This window comes from Panulirus ornatus, chromosome 28 (assembly GCF_036320965.1).
Source record: "Panulirus ornatus isolate Po-2019 chromosome 28, ASM3632096v1, whole genome shotgun sequence".
In the NCBI taxonomy this organism is placed as follows: domain Eukaryota; kingdom Metazoa; phylum Arthropoda; class Malacostraca; order Decapoda; family Palinuridae; genus Panulirus; species Panulirus ornatus.
In genome coordinates, this window is record NC_092251.1 from 6063376 (window position 1) to 6082839 (window position 19464).

A 19464-nucleotide genomic window follows, 5' to 3' on the forward strand; every position below is an offset into this window, starting at 1 on the left:
GCTACTTGATATGGCATGACATTAATTCAATACTTAAGTAACTACACTGACTTCTCAACCATGAAATGCAAGATACTTGTTGGGTCTACCATGTTTCATTATCGTATTTAACTCAGTTCTCATTTATAAGGGCTACATCAAGTGTGTAAACTCTCCTAGTTTTCTTACATATCCTCAACATATTTCCAGTGTGCTGAAGAGAACAAGGGTCAGATCACCCTAGAGCAATAAATGAAAATATTTGTATATACAGTATATGCAGTCCCTTCAAAAAATACATTTCTACTATTCAACGATACATGCATGAAAATAAACTTGGAATCAGGAAGTATAAGCATACCATACCATGGGATAACTCCAATACAGTCAGTGTTCAGTCTAATCCCCTGTTCTCCATTTTGAACACACATTTCCCGTGCACTGAATGAGTTCTGTAAACAAATTTACAGAGAAATTATTTATTTTCTTCCTCCAAAAACTCAATATATTCTTTCTGTGCAAGGTTATTCATTCTCTACTCTGATAAATCAAGAGGAATGATCACAAAATCAAAAGCTTCGTGAATCAGTAAGGCTCAGTCTCAACCCAGATTACATCAAGAGTGTAGAATCCATAAAAAAGTATTGGCTACATGGGTGGCAGATCAAAATCAAAAGTCCTCAGCACTGAGCCCTAACAAGACATGCCACAGTTTGGTACAAGAGTGTATTTAAAATGTATCTGAAACTGCAATCAGAACGATAAAAGTTTTTACAACTGATATACTGAACAAAGAAATAAAGAAAAGAGTACTTACAGAAATATACAAACTGTAGATTACAAAAGTAATGCTGATCCACAGTGGTACTGCAAACTTGATAGACAAATCTTCATTACTGACAAAAAATGAAAATACATATTTCCAAGCCAAGCCCATTTTGCAAGGCCTCCTCAGGAGAAATGACACAAGAACAGTACAAAGAGTTATAAAGCGTTGCTAAATGAGGAAGAAGGCTCCTTGCCTGACTCATCAAAACCTAGGGAACAGGTTTCTGCACCTGACCCACCAGTACCTGAAGAACCTGGCATCTGGTGTGACCTCACACATGGATCAAATTTACTTTAGTTATGCAGTAGGGTTGTGATATAGCATGAAATAGGTGAAAAAAATGGAAGCAACAATGAGGGATGAAAAGTTGGTCACAGTGTGGAAGAAGGGCTAAGGGCCTTGGTGCATTCAGAAACATGGTATGAAAGGTCAGCATCTGTGAAACACATGCATGCCTTGGACCTTGAAAAGGAAAGAAAGGAGGAGGGTGGACATATTGGAAATCATATGACAGAACAACATATGGTAAGAGTTCAGTTAATCCTGTAAGGAGTGACAGCATAAAAGAGAGCTATGATAGTATGCAGTAAATATAGTTTGATTGAGAAGGCCACACATGGTTTGTTGAAATACCTCAGACATATGAAGAGGACAGACTCAGAGGATCTTTGTGTCAGGAGTGGAGAGAGAGAGTGAATGGGTGAGACCCATATGGATATGGAAGGAAGGAGAAAAGGAAGCTTTGGGATGTTGGGGCCTGAATAGGTAGAAGGGGGAGAAGCGTACATGGGACAGAAGGAAGTGGATCAGTATAGTACATGGGGGTAACATTTTATCATTGGTTTGAAATAGGGTACACAAAGTGGTCAAGCTGAACCATGAAATAGTCTCTGGAGTGTGACTATGGTTTTGGTACACCATGCATGACAGCTAAAGAGTGGATGTGTGCCAGGGGGGGTAGTAGTAGTTTATCTGTTTCTGTCATTATCTCGCTAAGACAAGGTAATAATAACATAATCAGTGATTAATGATAATAACTATTGGTTTATTAACATAACTGCTGCTAAACGCTTACAATGAAAGGAAATTGCAAAGAACATGAACATGCAGTATTATCCCTCATTCCTATGGAGTGAACGTGAATTCTCCAGTAAAGTAAGAAAATGATAACTGGTCCAGTTTCAATAATTTTCACTAAGGTAAAACCATAAGGTGTCTATATCTTGCAAAAATCAAGAAAAATAAAATAAAATATTTATGCACTGGCAAGGATTAAAGGGAGAGGGGTTGTTAAAAAGTCTTTATGCATGTAGTACTAAATACTAATTCGATATATTGTCTACAGTGTGTTGATTATGTTCAAATTGGTTGGGCTGGGACTGTTCTTGTAGTATTAAGTCCAAACTCATAGGGGCATGATGTTATAGTGGTGATGAACTATATGCATGATGGAAGGAAAGCATGGCAGAGAAGAGGGTTCTCATCGACTTATGATGCTCGATAGCACTTAGGGTAATAAGAATGAGGCCATCACTCCCTTAAACTCAACTGTTAAAAACAAAAATAAGTTACAACTAACTGACAACTAATTAACAGAGTCCTTGATAATCAAACTTTCATCTAACTCTTGCAGTTACAAAGGAAATAGGTATCGGTAATCTAAAAACTGGCTTGCATATAAATACCAACAGGAGTTTTATCATAAAAATTACTATTGAATTTAGTCTTGATTTGGACTGACTACATAAAAAAGACAGACTAACATCACTGTTCTATTATGAAGCACAGAAGGCAGTGTCTTTATTCTGAGTCATCGTTGTTGTGATTAGGCGGTTTCATGACACCTATACCTTCTTGTAGCTCTATCACACTTTCCACTGGGTGTGGCTTCCCATCATCACCAATACGACACGGCTGAATTATGTTGTTCCTGTAATTATAACATTATGATGAAAGGCACTGTCCCAGTTGTTCAAAGTTCCAAGGATTATCAGGGAAAACAGATAAAGATGTAAAAGTAATTTCACCCACATTACTTAGGATCATTTTCATTTACTATAACATACACTAAATATTCTCGAACGAATGTACAAGGTATTTCATGTCAAAGCTTCACATTTGATTGTATTACTATTACAAGCTCATGGTTGCTTAATGCCTGCATTGTGCTGTATTCAAATCTAAATATAATTATTGTCATAAGCTATGAAAATTTGAGGTATTTTCTTTGGGTTACGACATACTTCTATCATATTCAACTTTGAGAGTACAGTGTTGAACTGAGCAAAAATAACTTCGAAAGGTCCCATTGGCCACTGCCTTTATTGGCTTAACAAAATCATTTCGACTTCATAAATGAGAAAATGAGAGTAAAAGTTTGAGATGAAAATATGCCTGATCGAAGTCATCTGTTAGGGTGAGGGGTATCAGATTAATGTACAATGATGACCTGCATGTGTGGGAAGAGATGTGAGGTGCCTTTAAAATCAAGAGGAATTCTATATCTAACATCAAGCTAATCTAAAGAAAATAAAGTGTGAAAGACAAAGCAACATAATTAATGTCTGGTAATGCAAAAGGATAAATCAAGATTTATTTTTTCCTGTATAAAAATACAAAATACCTATGCGGCAAACAGATACCTGGTAAGTTTGTCAAGGACATTCACAAGCTTCATTGCTTCGTGTTCCTTCTGTTCATCAGTCATACCCTCAAGTGGAGAAGGTCGAGGAGGTTCATATCGGCCAGTCACTGGGTTAACCCTTAAAGAAAACGTGCTCACAGTTAGATAACTTTATCAATCACGTCTAAATACATTACATATATCTGTACTGAGCAGCTCTGTGGTTTTATTGTAAGATATTAAATGATCATAAAAAATATTCTGTATGAATCTTTAAATTTCCTTACTCCTTTGAATTGGCTGAAATCTAGAGCCTTGGAAACTACAATAAAGAATAAAATTCAAATGGAGGTGGGGTTTTATGAAGACAGCTCCCTGTGCATCTTGCTTGCATTGAAATGTATGTTAAGTTTTTGTGAAAAAAGGAACAAACTTATTTTACATAGTACAAGTTTATATTTAGTGGCAAATGAAACCCTCAATTCTTTCTTTAAAAAAAGGAACCCTTTATTGGAACCACTAAACATAAAATCTGCAACCCAAAAGCTGGAGGCGTTATACAAAGCCAAAATAATTTTCCTTATGAACAGCAATCATATATTCAAAAGGTTCATTCTAGCATGGAGTATTGCATGGCTCTTCTAGCTCTCTCTTAACAACAGTGAAATCAAAAGTCCTCCAACTTAATATCAAAGCCAAATAATTTTTCTTCTGAACAGCAATCATATATCCACAAGGTTCGTTCTAGCATGGGGTACTGCATGGATCTTCTTCAAGCTCTTTCTTAACCACAGTGAAATCAAAAGCCCTCCACCTTAATAACTCTACTCTTACCATCTCTCTTCAACCCTCCTGTTCTGTCTGCTGTAATGTTGCTGCCCTCTTTAATCCTACAAGCATCATTTTGGTCACAGCTCCAATTAGGCATCTACTTTCCAAGGTGGTTATTTGGAAGAGAGAAAGAGAGAGATCTAAGCCTGACACTGATAGATGGAATCCTGAGCTGTTCCAGCTTTTGAGGCAGGCCTTCTAAATATACATCCCCAAATTATTTACATTCAGTAAATGCCATACATATTACATCTTAATTTCCAAAGGATGACACAAAGTCATTTTTCTTCTAAAACCTGGACAAAACTCAAAAATGACACCTCTTTAAATGGGTGGTTTATTAAGAACCAAGCATTCACTGTGTCCAGGTTTGAGAGGATACAATGTCTGTTAAAATCCTTTCATCTCTCTCCATCCCTTATATAATTTCAAACTCCTATGATCAGAAACCATCATCAACACTGTAATCGACATATGTCTTATAATTAATAGAAATATTTAAGAGACTAAATGATTCAATAAACTAAAAATAACTGCAGCCCTAAGTTCTACACAAAATATATTTTAGGAAATTTGATTGTCACTTACATTTCTCTCACTCTTTCATACTCCTCAGTATCAGAGTCCTCTGATTCAGAAGAATAATCCACTGATGGTTTACTTCCTCCAAGCATCAGACCTCGTGAAGCAAGGAGTCCTGCTGCATTACCATAACCAGTGTACTTTATAAGACGGTCAACTGATGAAAAAAAAATATATGAATTAGTGTCCAAAATAACTTTGCATCTTAATGTGATATAAAAAGTACGCTTTATGAAATGTTGGATTTGGCTGTATCAATGCATATTCCCAAGATGGAGGAAAGGTTTAAGCAAAAACTGATAGATATGTCCAAGTACAGAAGCAAGGTCTGTGGTACACATCTTCAAAACACAAGGAAGAATGTCATCTGGTTCATACATCTTGCATGTGTCCAAAGGCAGGAGTACTTTTTGGACTATATGAAGAGATTAAAGAAGGGAAAGGCACAAGATTTGTGATAGGTGAATCAGGAGGAGGAGTAATGTTGTGATCATCCAAGGAGGAATAAGAGGAATGGTGAAAGAAAAAGAGAGGTTTCTACATATCCTTTGGTTTACGGCGTGCGTGATCTCAAGATTGCCGGTGTACAATGATTTTGGGCAAAAATAAATAAGAGTCAATGAATGGAGAGATTTTCTAGGCCCAGTTCACCAAGTCCCTTGCCTAAATGCCCCAATCCAAAAGTGATCAAGTCATGTATTGGCTGAAAAGACAGTTTTGAGGGACGGACATATCCCTTAATTCCCACAGCAGTAAGTCAAAACATGCATGGCAGAAACAGGTCTTATTTCTAGAGAACTGAAAGATGCAGCTCACAAACCAGTACTATGCAATAGATATTGTATCAATACTTAAACCTCTGGCAACTTACCTAAAAGATCAACATCACTGAATTGGATGATGACAGGCTCAGAGAAAAAGGATATGTACTTTCATTCCCATTACAATAAAGCAATATAAGCTGTGCAGAGAAAGTGGGTTAATCTTAAAGGGTGCAAGACTGTTCTGGCTAAGTGAATCTTGTCATGTGGCTCACAAGTCAGAGCTGTGTTACATAGATTAAGCTACCACCAAAGTGAAATTCACGTGAAAAAACCTACCCTTTGCTACACATTTTCATGGATTATTAGGGCCTTTCACTTTTATAATTATCAATACCAAAGCTCCTTTTCACAAATGATCTTTGATGTAATATTTAAGGTTTCATTTATTTCTATATCCTTTGCTAACCCCTGTAAAGGAGTTTGGAATCCTTGAGAACAAGTGGTGAGGTTCAGCACTGTCTGATAGGCATTTTTTCATAGTTCATAATGGTTTTAATTCTTTTTGCACACCTCATCACATGAATAAAAAAAGCTGCAACATTCTTTGTATGTATAGGATTGGCTAACCCAGCAAATAATGGTTTTTCCAAAATTAAGAATGGTTTTCTTAATTCCCACATTTTGTGCACCTCTTCATGAATAACAAAAAAAAGTTTCAATGTTCTCTGTACAGCGTGTAAGGAAAAAATCAATTTTGCACTGAAAGGGTTAACCATTAACAACCTTTTGTCATATTCACTTGCATTCCTACCCCTCTTGCATCCAGATAACCATAATCTACCCTTATCAGCAACCATCACTACTTATCAAGAACAAAAAAAGTTGCCCCATATGCTGGAATGTCATATCTTTTAAAAATAAATACTATGTACAGTCTACAGCAAAATGGGGTTCCCCTCACTTTTGTATTAAATAAATAAACAAGACAACTTCTGTTCACTCATATATGTCTTTACCTGAAGGCATTCTATACTTACCACTTTCCTTGCACAGGATGAAGAGAAAGTTTGCAGACAAATGTTTCAGATCGTGAATTGGTGAAGTCATGAGGGTGCACAATTTGTTCCGTATAGTGCTCCCTTCCTCAGGTCTTTTACTCACATCTCGCAATGGGGGTAAAACACGCAGACGAACAAATTTGCGGATAGTTCGGTTAGCCTGCACCATCTCAACCATGAGCGTCAAAATCGGCATGAGACTCTTGTTGGATGACTGACCAGGCTAAAAGAGAATACTTAGATTAAAGTACCATCTCTTTCATCTGAATCATTACTTAACTGATTATAAAAGAGAAAAGCTTTGTTATATGTATGGGGAAGATGATATGATGGATATATGTGCATCAGCTGTAAAATATATTACAATCCGAAATTCAAATCTATAAATTTCTAGCTTTCTAAAAAAGAAGGTAACACAAATACTCTGCTTTTACCACATCTCTCTCTTACACTGTCATTCCTAACAAGCCTAACACTGCAAATTGTCCTCTGGCATATAATTTTCAACATGTTTGTCCTCTTCTGTTCTTTTACATCCATAGCCCATGACTCATATCCATACAGTGCTTGTAAATATACCCATGTTTTTCTTAACTAATAATGATCTTTATAAACAATACTTAATTCACCCAAGATCTCAGCCTCCTCCAACAACCTGTGACCCACTTCAGCCCCCATGGTTTCATTGGCTAAAGTGCTCACTCCCAGGCACCATCAGTGCTTTACTTTCCTCTGGTCCTCTCCATTCAAACCACTCAAATCCTCCTGTCTCAACTCCTTGCTTTACTTCATTACCTAACTTGTCTTAATTCTTGTCTCATTCAACAAACTTCCGTACATTACAAGCACATCTTTATTTTTGTCCTCTTTTCACTCATTAAGGTACATGATTAGAGTTGATATATTTCAAATGAAGATGTCAAAGAAATTGCCCAAGACACTGCAGGAGAAGCACTTTGTATGTGAAAGTGGTGTAAATGGAGACCCCGATTTACCTTAACAAATCATCTATGGGAGCCAAGTGTGAAAGAAAGAATTGCTAATAATAATACAGTTCAAATTTCACTTTCACACATCACATGGGGTAAGGATGTGTTTGAAAGAATTGGTTAGGCTGTATACGCAAGATCCACCCTACAGAACTGTAGCGTGTTGGTTATAGATACAAAGATAGACAGTCTAAATAGTATAGTCTTCACACTATTTTTTGCACTACCTAACTCATCCCCCCCCTCTAAAGTATTTCATTCAAAGCCTGACTTGATAAGGATTCATGTCTATAACAGGAGCCTCAGTCATAAGATCCAAATCTTCATAATCATCTCAAAGACTACATGATGAAAGTTTAGCTTCCTGGGAGGTATATGGACTTATCTTCCAAGCCTGAAGCATCCTTGAGCACATGCTGAACAAAGCTAAAAGCAGTTGTATCTTTGAGTACTACTTTCTATACTTCTCCAACATGGTTCTTCAAATTCCAGCATGGTTCATCAAGGTGCGTCAAAGAAATTGCTAATTTAGTTAAATCATCAATGTGGGTGACTACTGTATACCTAAAAAATTTACAAATAAAACATCAACACTGTTTTGAAGGAAAAGCTACAAAGAATAATTACTGTCTCTTGCAGGAGCCAGCCTATTCTTACGAAAGAACAACTGTATATTAAGCAATTACAATTCTACATTTATTCTCAACTAAAATGCTTATGTATTTCAAGCATACAAATGTTCAGATTCATTAAATGCCACTACATTCTTCAAGCATATCCACAACTTTCAGTGTATTTTATTCAAGTCTGTTTCAAGAGATAGATCACAATAAGAGTATTAGAAAGGGATTTATGAAACAAAAGTTAAAATAATAAAACCATTCACCAAGTACCTTGTAAGTTTTCCATGTCAAAAATTGATTTTCCGGCTACAAAACACAAAACAGACAAACATATCATTGAAAGGTAACACATGTAAATTTATCATTTATATGAACATCTGATGGCACAGATACTTTACTAAGATACAATTAAGAGACTGGTATTTATGAAATACTGCATATTATCTAAATTATTATTATTTAAATTTGCATTATACATTGCAAAAAATATAAAGAAAAAAATTACTCACAGCTTTCAATCTTGAATCAAGAAAATCTAGGAGCTTTATAACTGCTGTCATGTCTTTTCCATCATATTCACATGAGTTATCCAGCTGTGGACTATCATCCACCTCAGTAAAGTAGGCAGCCTCAACCAATGCTGTAGCACCTGCAGATGGCTGTGTGGTGACCACAGTTGGAACAGGGGGTGATGATGGTCCACTTGTGGCATGTGGCATGCTCAAAAGCAGCTCCTGATACATGTATGGAGGCATAACCAACAGCAAGTTTACAGTGTTGCTGGAAGTCATGCAAGTTAAAATGAGTATTCAGGCATGAAAATTGGACATCACATACAAGACAAAAAACTAGTTTGGGGCTACCCGGAATAAGATGATGTTAAGCACTGACTTTCATGTTTAGAAGACATGACATGATAATCTGGTGACTGCTCTGTTTTGCCATTCAGTCTTGTTGAACAGAAAACCAAACTGATACACATAGTGGTTTTTCAATATTAATAAGGAAAAGTGTAAATTGCACACACAAAAAAAATCTTCCCTGTAATGCAATGCTTCCAACTACCCTTGAGGTTACTAGTAAGAGGCAAATATATTTAAAGATGCCACTAATAGTGAGTATATGTGAGGTGGATAATAGGGCTTGAATGTAAGTGAGGAGAGATGTATTATGGAAAAAAGTAAGACAAAAATGCATGCAAGATAATGAAAGCATGAATGACGGGTGAAACTGTGTGTGAGAAAGTGCTTTATACAGGTGCATTTCATAAGCTGATGGACTGCTTATCGAGTCGACTTAATTGTGTTACTGAATTAACAAGAAGCTTTATAATAACAGTGATGATTTTGTATTTTTAGTACAATAGACAAATGAGGATATGAATGAATGAGCTGATTCTGTAAGTACTTGATCTACCATGTACACAGTGAAATTTAAAAGGATATTTTGATAAAAATCATACGATGTACAGAGTACACTGCATGTCAAGTCTAAAGATTCTGTAAGAGACATCCTGAAGTATATAAATAAATCATATGTCATATATATGGAAAGGCAATTTCTAAAACTGACCTGTGTAGAGAATCTGTCTTTTCTGGACACCGACAGGAGGCCAGTAGAAGAGAACGGAGGATACTGATCAAACGTAGGCAGTGACTATCCTCCTCCTCATCTGGGTTTGTCTTATCAATGTGGAGCACAAGGTTGTACAGGACTTTTAAGACCTCATTCACTAAATCTGCCTGCTCATCCTGAGGTAATAAAAATCATTATTCAATACATCAGTTATCTAATACAAATACAGAAGTGATAAGCACTGTGAAAAAAAATTCTGCACCTTTTCATGTACTGGTAGTGCTCTCATGAGCTATGAGATTATCCTATGTGAGGGAGGAAAATAGGCAACCATAATCTAACCTGAGGGTTGTTTGAAAAATAGGCCTAAAATCAATCTCATTGAAAAAATGGGCCATGAGACAAAGGCAAGCGAAGAGTGTACCTTAATATTATGCTTTTCATGAGCTTAAGGCTGACTTTTTATGTAAACTACCTCACTTGCATTCACCTTTTATGTTCTGTCATCAAAGTAACTGAAAGAGGAAGAACATATTCACTAAAAAAATTATTTGAAGTTACAGGCATAAGAACAAATATTTCCAAGTTCACTGTCTTCTGAAGCAACAACCATCTGAGAAACTCCTATATTACTGACATCCTAACATGGCTCAGTAGTATAGGGACTGCACAATCCTATGATGAAATATATCGTCTATCTAGATTTAAAGGTTACTGCAACTTACACTGAAAATTACAGGACATGGTATATATCCATTGATTGATTGTATTTCACTTTCTTCCTGAGCGGTTTTCAAGGACAAGTCCAGGATCTCAATCAAGTAAGTGAGGCCATGGTATTCAGTTCTTAACCTTGGTCTGTGGACAGAAATAATATTCAAAGATAATGTAATCCATTATTAACAAAAAAACACATAAAACTATGAAAGTATGGAAGGACTGAGGAAGATTAATGGGCACATGAAGAGGTAAAAGGCTACAAGGTGCATAGAAGGAATTCTACAATACAAGGACAGCTGAAGCTATAAATATTGTAACAAGTGATGCAACTTTGAAGCTGAAATTTGACAGTGACACACTACATCCACACAGGTTATTTTAAATTTTCACTGCTAGTGCCGAGTTGATGACTATATATATAAGTGGGGTAATGTACTTAAGAGTGCTCAAAAGGGGCTGAAGAACTGTAATGTTGCAATGAAACAACAGGAGAGCTCTCTGGGGAACTTTGGTAAAAGATCTGCATGTGGTAAAGTCTGAATTCAGATCTTAAGAAGAGATATCAGATTGTGGATACAAATTGAAGCAAGATTATTACATCTAACACATTTTTCTAAAAGTGAAATATGGCCGAACAACAGGAAATGGTCCAAATAGTTGTATGTTTAGTTATTATATCTGACAGTATTTTATATACATTATCTGGGGTCAGAAACTATTGCTTTGGTCCCCTATACAACCATGACTGAAGGGAAAGTAATCTTCCACTAACAAAAGACACTTTTCTTTAGCTACACTTGTAATAGAACTCATGTGGTGGTTTGTAACATATTCTTGAACTCTGTAGTCCCTAAGACACCATCAGACTTCACTTCTCCATAATTTACTGTTATTTTCCTAAGTTTCCCCACTGCATGTAGTTTTCGGACAGATCTCATTCCCATCACATAATTATGCTTAACTAAAGGAACAGAAAAGCAAAATTCAAAAAAATTGAAAAAATGCAAACTACCTGAATATATAATGTTGGCATAAGCCTATCTGCATTTGTAAGAGGAAAAGGTGGCATGATACTAATTTGACTTAAGGATTTGTTTTATGGGTCTGCTGCAGCATTGAGGCTGCACTCCACACAGGACCAGAATGAGGTAAGGAGCTCCTCAGTAACACTGTAAACCTGTACAAATGCTTAATACAATACATCCTTGTTGACGGTTACTTATCATTTGTGGTGTTGCCACCTGAAGGTGATGTAGCAGTTAAAATTCCTGTCCATTAGTCAGCACAGGCCAACCCTGGGTTGGATCCACATGGGTTCGAACCCTTGGTACAACAGTTGGCCCAAACCTGACCCAGGTGTTCATCTTCCCCTTGGGGCTGGCCAGTAAATGGGCACCTGGCACAGGCTTGGATGTAAAACATGGTACATACATACAAGGTTAAGAGATAAGGCAACATGAAGGTAATAACACTGGTCGGACACGTATGTTCAAATCCTGGTTGTGGCAGTCAGTCCACAGTAAACTCATCAGTTCATCCACCCCCAGGGGTTGGTCGATAAAATGGGTACATGGCTGAGGCTATATATATATACAGAGTGTTAATGGGATGGCCTTGTTTAGGGCCTCAGCTGCCCGTGTCATCTCAGCTAACATAAAAAAAAAATTTATTCATGGGGTAAACATACCCTAAGTATGTATTTCAAGAAATTTATGACTATCTCATTCTCTTCACCACTCAATCATTTCGGTCTTAGGCATCTTCATTGTTCTTACTATTCTGTTTTGGTCTATAACTCACCAAAAAATATTCCATTCATTCTTCACATTCCATTCTGGTATTCATAGCTCAGTACAGAATTGGGCTACTTGCTTTAAATATCCAAAAGCAAAATCATATTCACCTGATGTCTGCACAAAAAGCTGTCAGAAGAAATAACAGTCGCATGTCAAAGTACTTCACAAGATGAGGTAACTCAGGATCCCTAAACGTTTTCAGCCGACACATAAGCCCAGGGACACAGCTGTTAATACAGCACATCCTCTGGATGGAACTACTGTTGTAAACCAGATTGCTTAAGCACTTTTGGGCCTCTATCACCACTACAAATGGAAGAAAATAAAAGTTTCATGAGTATGTACATAAATTCATTAACTACCAGGTGTATGAATATATTGTAACATTTACATGAGCATTTAGGAAGGAATTAGAAAGAGTAATAATGATTTGAATTATGATCGTGACTGGTTGACAGATGAGAAAGCAAAACTGTAAGTTAACATTATCATCATTCTGTGATGCTTTATCATTTGAAATCACTGCCACAATGAACAAATTATGAAATTGTCTATCTTGTAAGAGACACAAAGGTTTCACTTCAAAATACCCAAAATGACAATAAAGACTAATCTGTTCTTTAATGAAACATTTAACAAAAGTTTAACACATGACTTGCTTTATCTTATTTATGCCTAATTCATTAACAATGGATCCAATTTAATTTGACAATACCATCGTAGTTGATCTGTTGGTTTAAGCGTTCCAGGGCCTCCTCTTCTGAGACTAGACCAGCAAGACGAACAATGCCTGCTAGTCTATTTTTATTTATAACATGGAGAGATGACTTGTCTCGACTGCAAGAGATCACATAATCATTAGAGAAACAGACTATGAAAATTCTCCTCCATATATATAATGAGTTATATTCTAAGTTTAAAAATACCTCTATTTCCATAAACAGCATGGAATGCATTATTCTTATAGCAACCCTCACTATGGGCCTATGTCTTACTTTTCTCTCATTACTTGCCTCAAACCTGTTTAGCATCCTACATTCTGGAATAATATGTTTTTGTGTCATAAGTTTGAAAATTCCTTATGGAGATTCTGAGAACTTTTTCCGCTGTAAAACCTGACACACACACACACACACACACACGCACACACACACACAAACAAACACACACATCCAGCCACTCATACACATACATATACATAAACACCCATACAAGCACATATACATATACATAACATATACATACACATATATATACATATACTGAGGACAATGTGTGGTGTGAGGTGGTTTGATCGAGTAAGTAACGTAAGGGTAAGAGAGATGTGTGGAAATAAAAAGAGCGTGGTTGAGAGAGCAGAAGAGGGTGTTTTGAAATGGTTTGGGCACATGGAGAGAATGAGTGAGGAGAGATTGACCAAGAGGATATATGTGTCGGAGGTGGAGGGAACGAGGAGAAGAGGGAGACCAAATTGGAGGTGGAAAGATGGAGTGAAAAAGATTTTGTGTGATCGGGGCCTGAACATGCAGGAGGGTGAAAGGAGGGCAAGAAATAGAGTGAATTGGAGTCATGTGGTATACAGGGGTTGACGTGCTGTCAGTGGATTGAAGCAAGGCATGTGAAGCGTCTGGGGTAAACCATGGAAAGCTGTGTAGGTATGTATATTTGCGTGTGTGGACGTGTGTATGTACATGTGTATGGGGGGGGGGGGGTTGGGCCATTTCTTTCGTCTGTTTCCTTGCGCTACCTCGCAAACGCGGGAGACAGCGACACTTACACATATTCATACTTGCTCGCCCTCAACCATTCCTGGCAACACCCTGCCCTATAGGAAACAGCACTGCTACCCCCTGATTCAGCAAGGTAGCACCAGGAAAAGAGACGAAAAGGCCAACATGTATGTATATACATGGGTATGTGGGTGGGTTGGGCCATTCTTTCGTCTGTTTCCTTATGCTACCTCGCTAACGTGGGACACAGCGACAAAGTATAATAAAATATATACTTGTCAAGGTAGAATTTACTCTTCTGGTTAAGTCATCTGAAAATTAACTAAAAGGCAACTGGTGCCAAAACCTCCTTCTATACATAAAAGAGACCGTTTGTAAATACCAGTTTGATTCATCTGCTTCTCCAGTAGTGTACATTAGAGAGCATGAAGTTGACTATTCCGCCTTACCTTAGAATTCTTATCGCGGAGAGGCAAGTCTGGTGAGTGCTACTTGCTGAAGGATCACCCAACCGCTGAAAGATGACATTCCACAGACGATCACAGCATTGCGAGTTCAACCCCACTGGTGTGAACTGTTTCTCATACTAATAAAGAAAGCGAGAGTAAATGATTAAAAACTCTGAAAACTAAGCGTGTACATGTTTAGCCTAGATGAACCAAAATAAACCCAAGGTTAAGAGCTTAAACTCCCTAACACTGGACTTCTTACTTTACAAATTCAGATATGGATCTAACCACCCAGTATTCTAAAGCTATCTGAGTACCTTGCTTTGTCATATGTTGCAGACTAGGGCGTCATACTAACATAATACATAGATAAGCAAATCTTTACTCAGGACATTCATTTTGCATTTTCTGTAATTTTCATCCTACAAAAAATTCATATTTATTGTATCCTTCCTAATCAAGCAATTGTGTTTACTATTTGTGCCTTCAGGTGAGAAAGGTTTACTCTTCTGTTGCCCTCTTTCTGAACACTGAACATAGTTGACCTCAATCACATATACAAGGTTCCCATTAGTCAACCTTAAACACATATACAAGGTTCCCATTCATCAACCATCTCCAAAGCAGTGGATGTACAGTCGAATTAACTTAAACCCAGCAGCTGTAATGACCTTGTTAGATTATTAAGTAATAACACTAACCACTGCACTAGAGAAGCTTGTTTGTCATTTGGTAGTTATTTCTCTGTGTACAACATTGTGGCATACATCTAACCCTTTTAATACATAACTGATTCCCCCCTCCCTACAGTGCACAAAAACTTTTCTATAAAGAGATGCACAAAAAAGATAAGTGTAATTGTTTTTCTCATGATCTATGGCTTAACTATTCTTAGATTTGGAGAAAAAAGTATTTACCAAACAATCCAATCCTTAGTAAGTATGCAAAACACATGACTTTTTTATTCAACTGTTTAGGTGCACAAAAAATTCATAAAATCATTATATTTTCATATGAATCAAGAGTTATGCATTCCTGATTAGGCAAAATCACAATATTTACTGAACTGGCATATTCTAAGTATGGAAAGTAGTACTTGTCACAGACATTGTAATTCATAGAAGGCACAAAACCAACCATGTCCATGACATTTACTGTGGGCCCCTTGGCTCCTCCTTGACTCATCCTTTGTTTAGGTTGTCATCTCTGGCCAGCTAACAGCCAACAACTTCAGGCAGGTAATTAAGTTTTTAGATTCATGTAGTCGGTTGGAACATTAGGTAGGAGCATCTGAAAACATTAGAGTTGCCTCAGCCAGTGGCCTGGTAAGGTTGAGGCACTTAAGGTTAAGAATCAGCACTGGGGTTCATCAGCTATGGGGACTCCTTTGTCTTGAGGGACTTCCTGAGGGGAAAAGGCATCAGAGATAAAGATAGATTGACATTCATAGCACACTCCTATATTGCTGCAGATTGACAGCCATAACACCCAGTTGGCATACATTTAAGTAACCCACACCACTAGTGTCTTTGTTATCTTAAATACAATTTTCCAAATCATGTTCCATAAATGTCATTGTATTTTCTAAACATTACAGTGCGATTGTAGAATAAAATCCCTCAGTATTCAGACCTACTGAGACTTTAGCTAATCATGTTCTGCCCGTTATTCAACTCTCCAAATAGTACACTTACATTGCAGAATGTAATCATTCAACATCTACAACTGTTGTAGCAGGAGAGGATAACCTGAGAAATTATCAGGAGTGTTCACCAGAAATGGTTTTGTGCTGAGGGATGAAGCAAAGAAATGGTAAACAAAATGTGGATAAAAAGATTTGTTAAAAGACGTGTTGTAGATGAAAAAGGTACCACAAGATTCCTTATGCTCACTTGAGTTAATATAGAGTGAGATTTGAAGTGTGGCATCCCCTGTTCCTACAAATCTTAGTAACCATAACATAGGCAGGGCTTTGAAATGTAAGGAAATTATGAGGCAAAAGTGCTCTTTAGCAACAGTTGAGTTTAAAAAAAAAAAATCCATTGGTGCCAAAGTCTATGAAGCAAAAAAAAAAAAAAAAAATCCAATATCATCTTATGTGCAACTGGAAAACTATATAATATCAGCAAGGTATTTGTAAATCACTTGTAAGTGTATGGAAGCCATCAATGTTATTTCCTTTCTGTTTCATAAAGACCTTTGTGGTGTTCTTAAACTTCACATTTAAACAAAAATAACGTCCCTAGTTTCAAAGATAAACACACATTAATTATAACAATTACACGGAATCAGTTCCTCTAACACGGATGATACTTTATAACAAGAACTATTCTCTGATGTTAACAATGAACAAGTGTGATTTCTGAATGAATATTTACGAATAAATGTTAAAACATAGAAAATCGTTATATATGAATCGTTAATCACAAAACATAAAGACAATGGTAAAGGTAGAGGGTTTGAGTAATGTCAAAATTAGGGCGATTATTTACCTTTGCGATAAACTCCCTTAAAAGCCGCACTATATCGTGATTATTTCCGGTTTCCAGCAATTTTAAGGCAGATTCCTCCATGATGAATTTACTTTAATTATTCTTTGCGACTCTGTAGTTTATTTACACACCCTCCTTTAACACTGTCAGGGCTTCTTCCGCTTCCTTCGGCAGTCGATGTTATCCAGGCAGCGAACACTGCTAGCGATCAGTCAATGCAGCAAGCATTTTTAACGACCAATCCTGGCAGCGATTACTGCAAGCAATCTGTCCAAGCAGCGACCAGTCCAGGGAGCAAGTACTGCCAGCGTCCAGTCCAGAGAGCGACCACTTCCGGCGAGTAGTACTAGCAGTGAAAATTGTGAATAGTTCAGGTAAGGAAAACAACTAGTAACTAATTCCGGCTTTGAATACTACCAGCAACACTCCAGGGAGCGAATCCTATCAGCAGCTTGTTCAAGCATTGCCTGGCAGACAACAAACACAACCAACGAACTTCAGGGAGCTAACAGTTAATGTATGGAATACCGCCAGTAGCTACTCGGTTAATATAGTCCTCAGTCATTCAAGGCGGTGAACACAGGCCGCGGCTACTCAGGTCAATCACCATTGACATCGACCAGTGAACATTCGGCGACTGATTTAGTCAGTGGGGACTGCTAACTACCAGTTCTTGCTAGGGTTATGGCCAGTGGCCACTTCAGGCAAGAAATTAGGCTACTAAACCATTCAGTTGGTGAACACAATTGACCGTCTAAGCAGCGAACACCAAGCTATTATTCTTAACAGCAAACGGCCAGTGACTAATTCGTGCAGCCATTACGCTAGTGATTTAAGTCCATTGCAGCGAACATAATGGCCAGACAAGCAGCGAACACGGATGGCGACTAGTCCAGGCAGCGATTTTTATTGGCAATCCAAGCCGGGCAGCATACACAGCTAGTAATTAGTTCAGACAATGAAAACTGCCGGCTATTGATTAAGGCAAAAATTGCTTCCAAGTACCAGTTTCTGCAAGGAATTTAACATTCGGGTAGAACACGATCAGCGACTGGCCAAGCAACGAACATTGCTAGCGATCAGTCCCGGCAGCAAACACGTTCAAGGACTAATCCATGCAATGAACATGGTAGTTAACTATTCCAGCAGCCACTGAACACGGCTAGTGACTATTTCAGGTAGCGAACATGCCCATGTAGGAATCAAATACTGCCAGTGGCTAGTTCATACAAGGCCTATGGTCGGTTTATGTAGCAAATACAATCAGGATCCAATCTAGGCAACAGTCATGACCAACTAGGCAACAGTTGTGGTCAGCGACTAGTCCAGGCAGTGAACACTGCTAACGATCAGCCAGGCAGCAAAAACTATCAGTGAGTGATCTAGACATGAAACAGTCCAACTAGCGAACTTGGCTAAGAACAAAAACAACCAGCGATCACGGAAAGTAACCAACCAAGCGTCAATGTCGGTGACTTGCCCTGGCTACGAACTTAGTCTGCGGCCATTTAGGCAGCGAACAAAGCCGACGACCAGTCCATGTAACGAACATTACCATTGGTCAGATACTAACCTAGACATTGAACACTCAGCTAACAGCGCCAGTGAAGAGCTGACGAACACTCCCAGAGCACTCCAGGCAGTGAGTGTTGCAAATTTGTAGCCAATAAGGGAATACTTCAACCAATCTATGCAGTGAATATTGCGAGAAATTAGCTCAGGCAGCAAACACTGTTGGCGACCAATCCAGGCAGCGAGCACTGCCAGTGATAGTTTTTGACAGCAAACGGCTAGTAACCAAACCAGGTAGCGAAATTGTGTGACCAGCACTATCAGGCCGTAAACGTCAAACTATATTCACCCATCGAAAAACCATAACACCTTTAGGTGTTGCGAATAAAGGCCCATATACACTGTGTATTACAAATTCCTACACCTAGAGTTTGAACAATTCTGTCCGACCCTACCTTTGCTTGCTCTGACACCTTCCCTCTTCAATACAAGAGCGCCTCTTGCAAGGAATATTGTCCTTCATTTCTTGCTTGCGGAGCATGCATAAGACATCTTGTAGATTCTACCTTATTAAGTTTCTATGGGAATTGAGAGTTTGTCAGCTTATGAACCGTTGTTTCGAATTAACTAGGCCGAATAGTCAAGTAGATAAGTTGGACTGATCTTGATTATGTAAAATTCTTTTAACTGTAATTGTATGATCTATAATTTCTTTGTGATATCTTATTCTAGCTAATTCCTGTACGCAGTAATTGTATGATGAGTTTTTGTCCATGTGTATTGTTATAACCGTATTTTTACTATGTATATACATTTTTTTTTTTCCTGATGTTCGTCAAGCGGAAGTGAGTCACAGTGTAGGGGAGGGGGCGAAGGTTCTAGGAGCGTTGAAGAATGTGTGGAAGGCGAGAA

The 19464-nt window shown here is 37.8% G+C and overlaps 1 protein-coding gene across 2 annotated transcripts; it reads right to left on the bottom strand.

The window, feature by feature from the left end:
• Positions 1-291: 291 nt before the first annotated feature.
• On the bottom strand, positions 292-17234 carry ric8a (ric8 guanine nucleotide exchange factor A). 2 transcript variants are annotated; one of them, XM_071678603.1, is made up of 12 exons: positions 17041-17234; positions 14549-14685; positions 13085-13206; positions 12477-12675; positions 10579-10711; positions 9851-10029; positions 8788-9058; positions 6646-6889; positions 4851-5001; positions 3451-3570; positions 2572-2738; positions 292-431 (listed from the first exon to the last, which is right to left on the bottom strand). In XM_071678603.1, exons 1-11 carry the CDS (start codon positions 17119-17121, stop codon positions 2609-2611), a joined length of 1767 nt encoding a protein of 588 aa, XP_071534704.1. In that variant the 5' UTR covers positions 17122-17234; the 3' UTR covers positions 292-431; positions 2572-2608. The 2 variants fall into 2 exon arrangements, with proteins under 2 accessions (XP_071534704.1, XP_071534703.1); XM_071678602.1 differs by lacking the exon at positions 292-431 and having other exon boundaries at positions 1833-2738.
• Between the last annotated feature and the right edge of the window lie 2230 nt (positions 17235-19464).

What these genes read in the sequence shown, in the direction of transcription:
- ric8a (XM_071678603.1), bottom strand. Translation starts at nt 17,121, where the DNA reads ATGGAGGAATCTGCCTTAAAATTGCTGGAAACCGGAAATAATCACGAT. An exon ending in TTGATTCAAGATTGAAAGCT is followed by an intron (nt 6,890 to 8,787) that starts GTGAGTAATTTT and finishes ATTCTCTTTTAG; the next exon opens with CCTGGTCAGTCATCCAACAA. An exon ending in TATGAAAGAGTGAGAGAAAT is followed by an intron (nt 3,571 to 4,850) that starts GTAAGTGACAAT and finishes GTTTTCTTTAAG; the next exon opens with GGTTAACCCAGTGACTGGCC.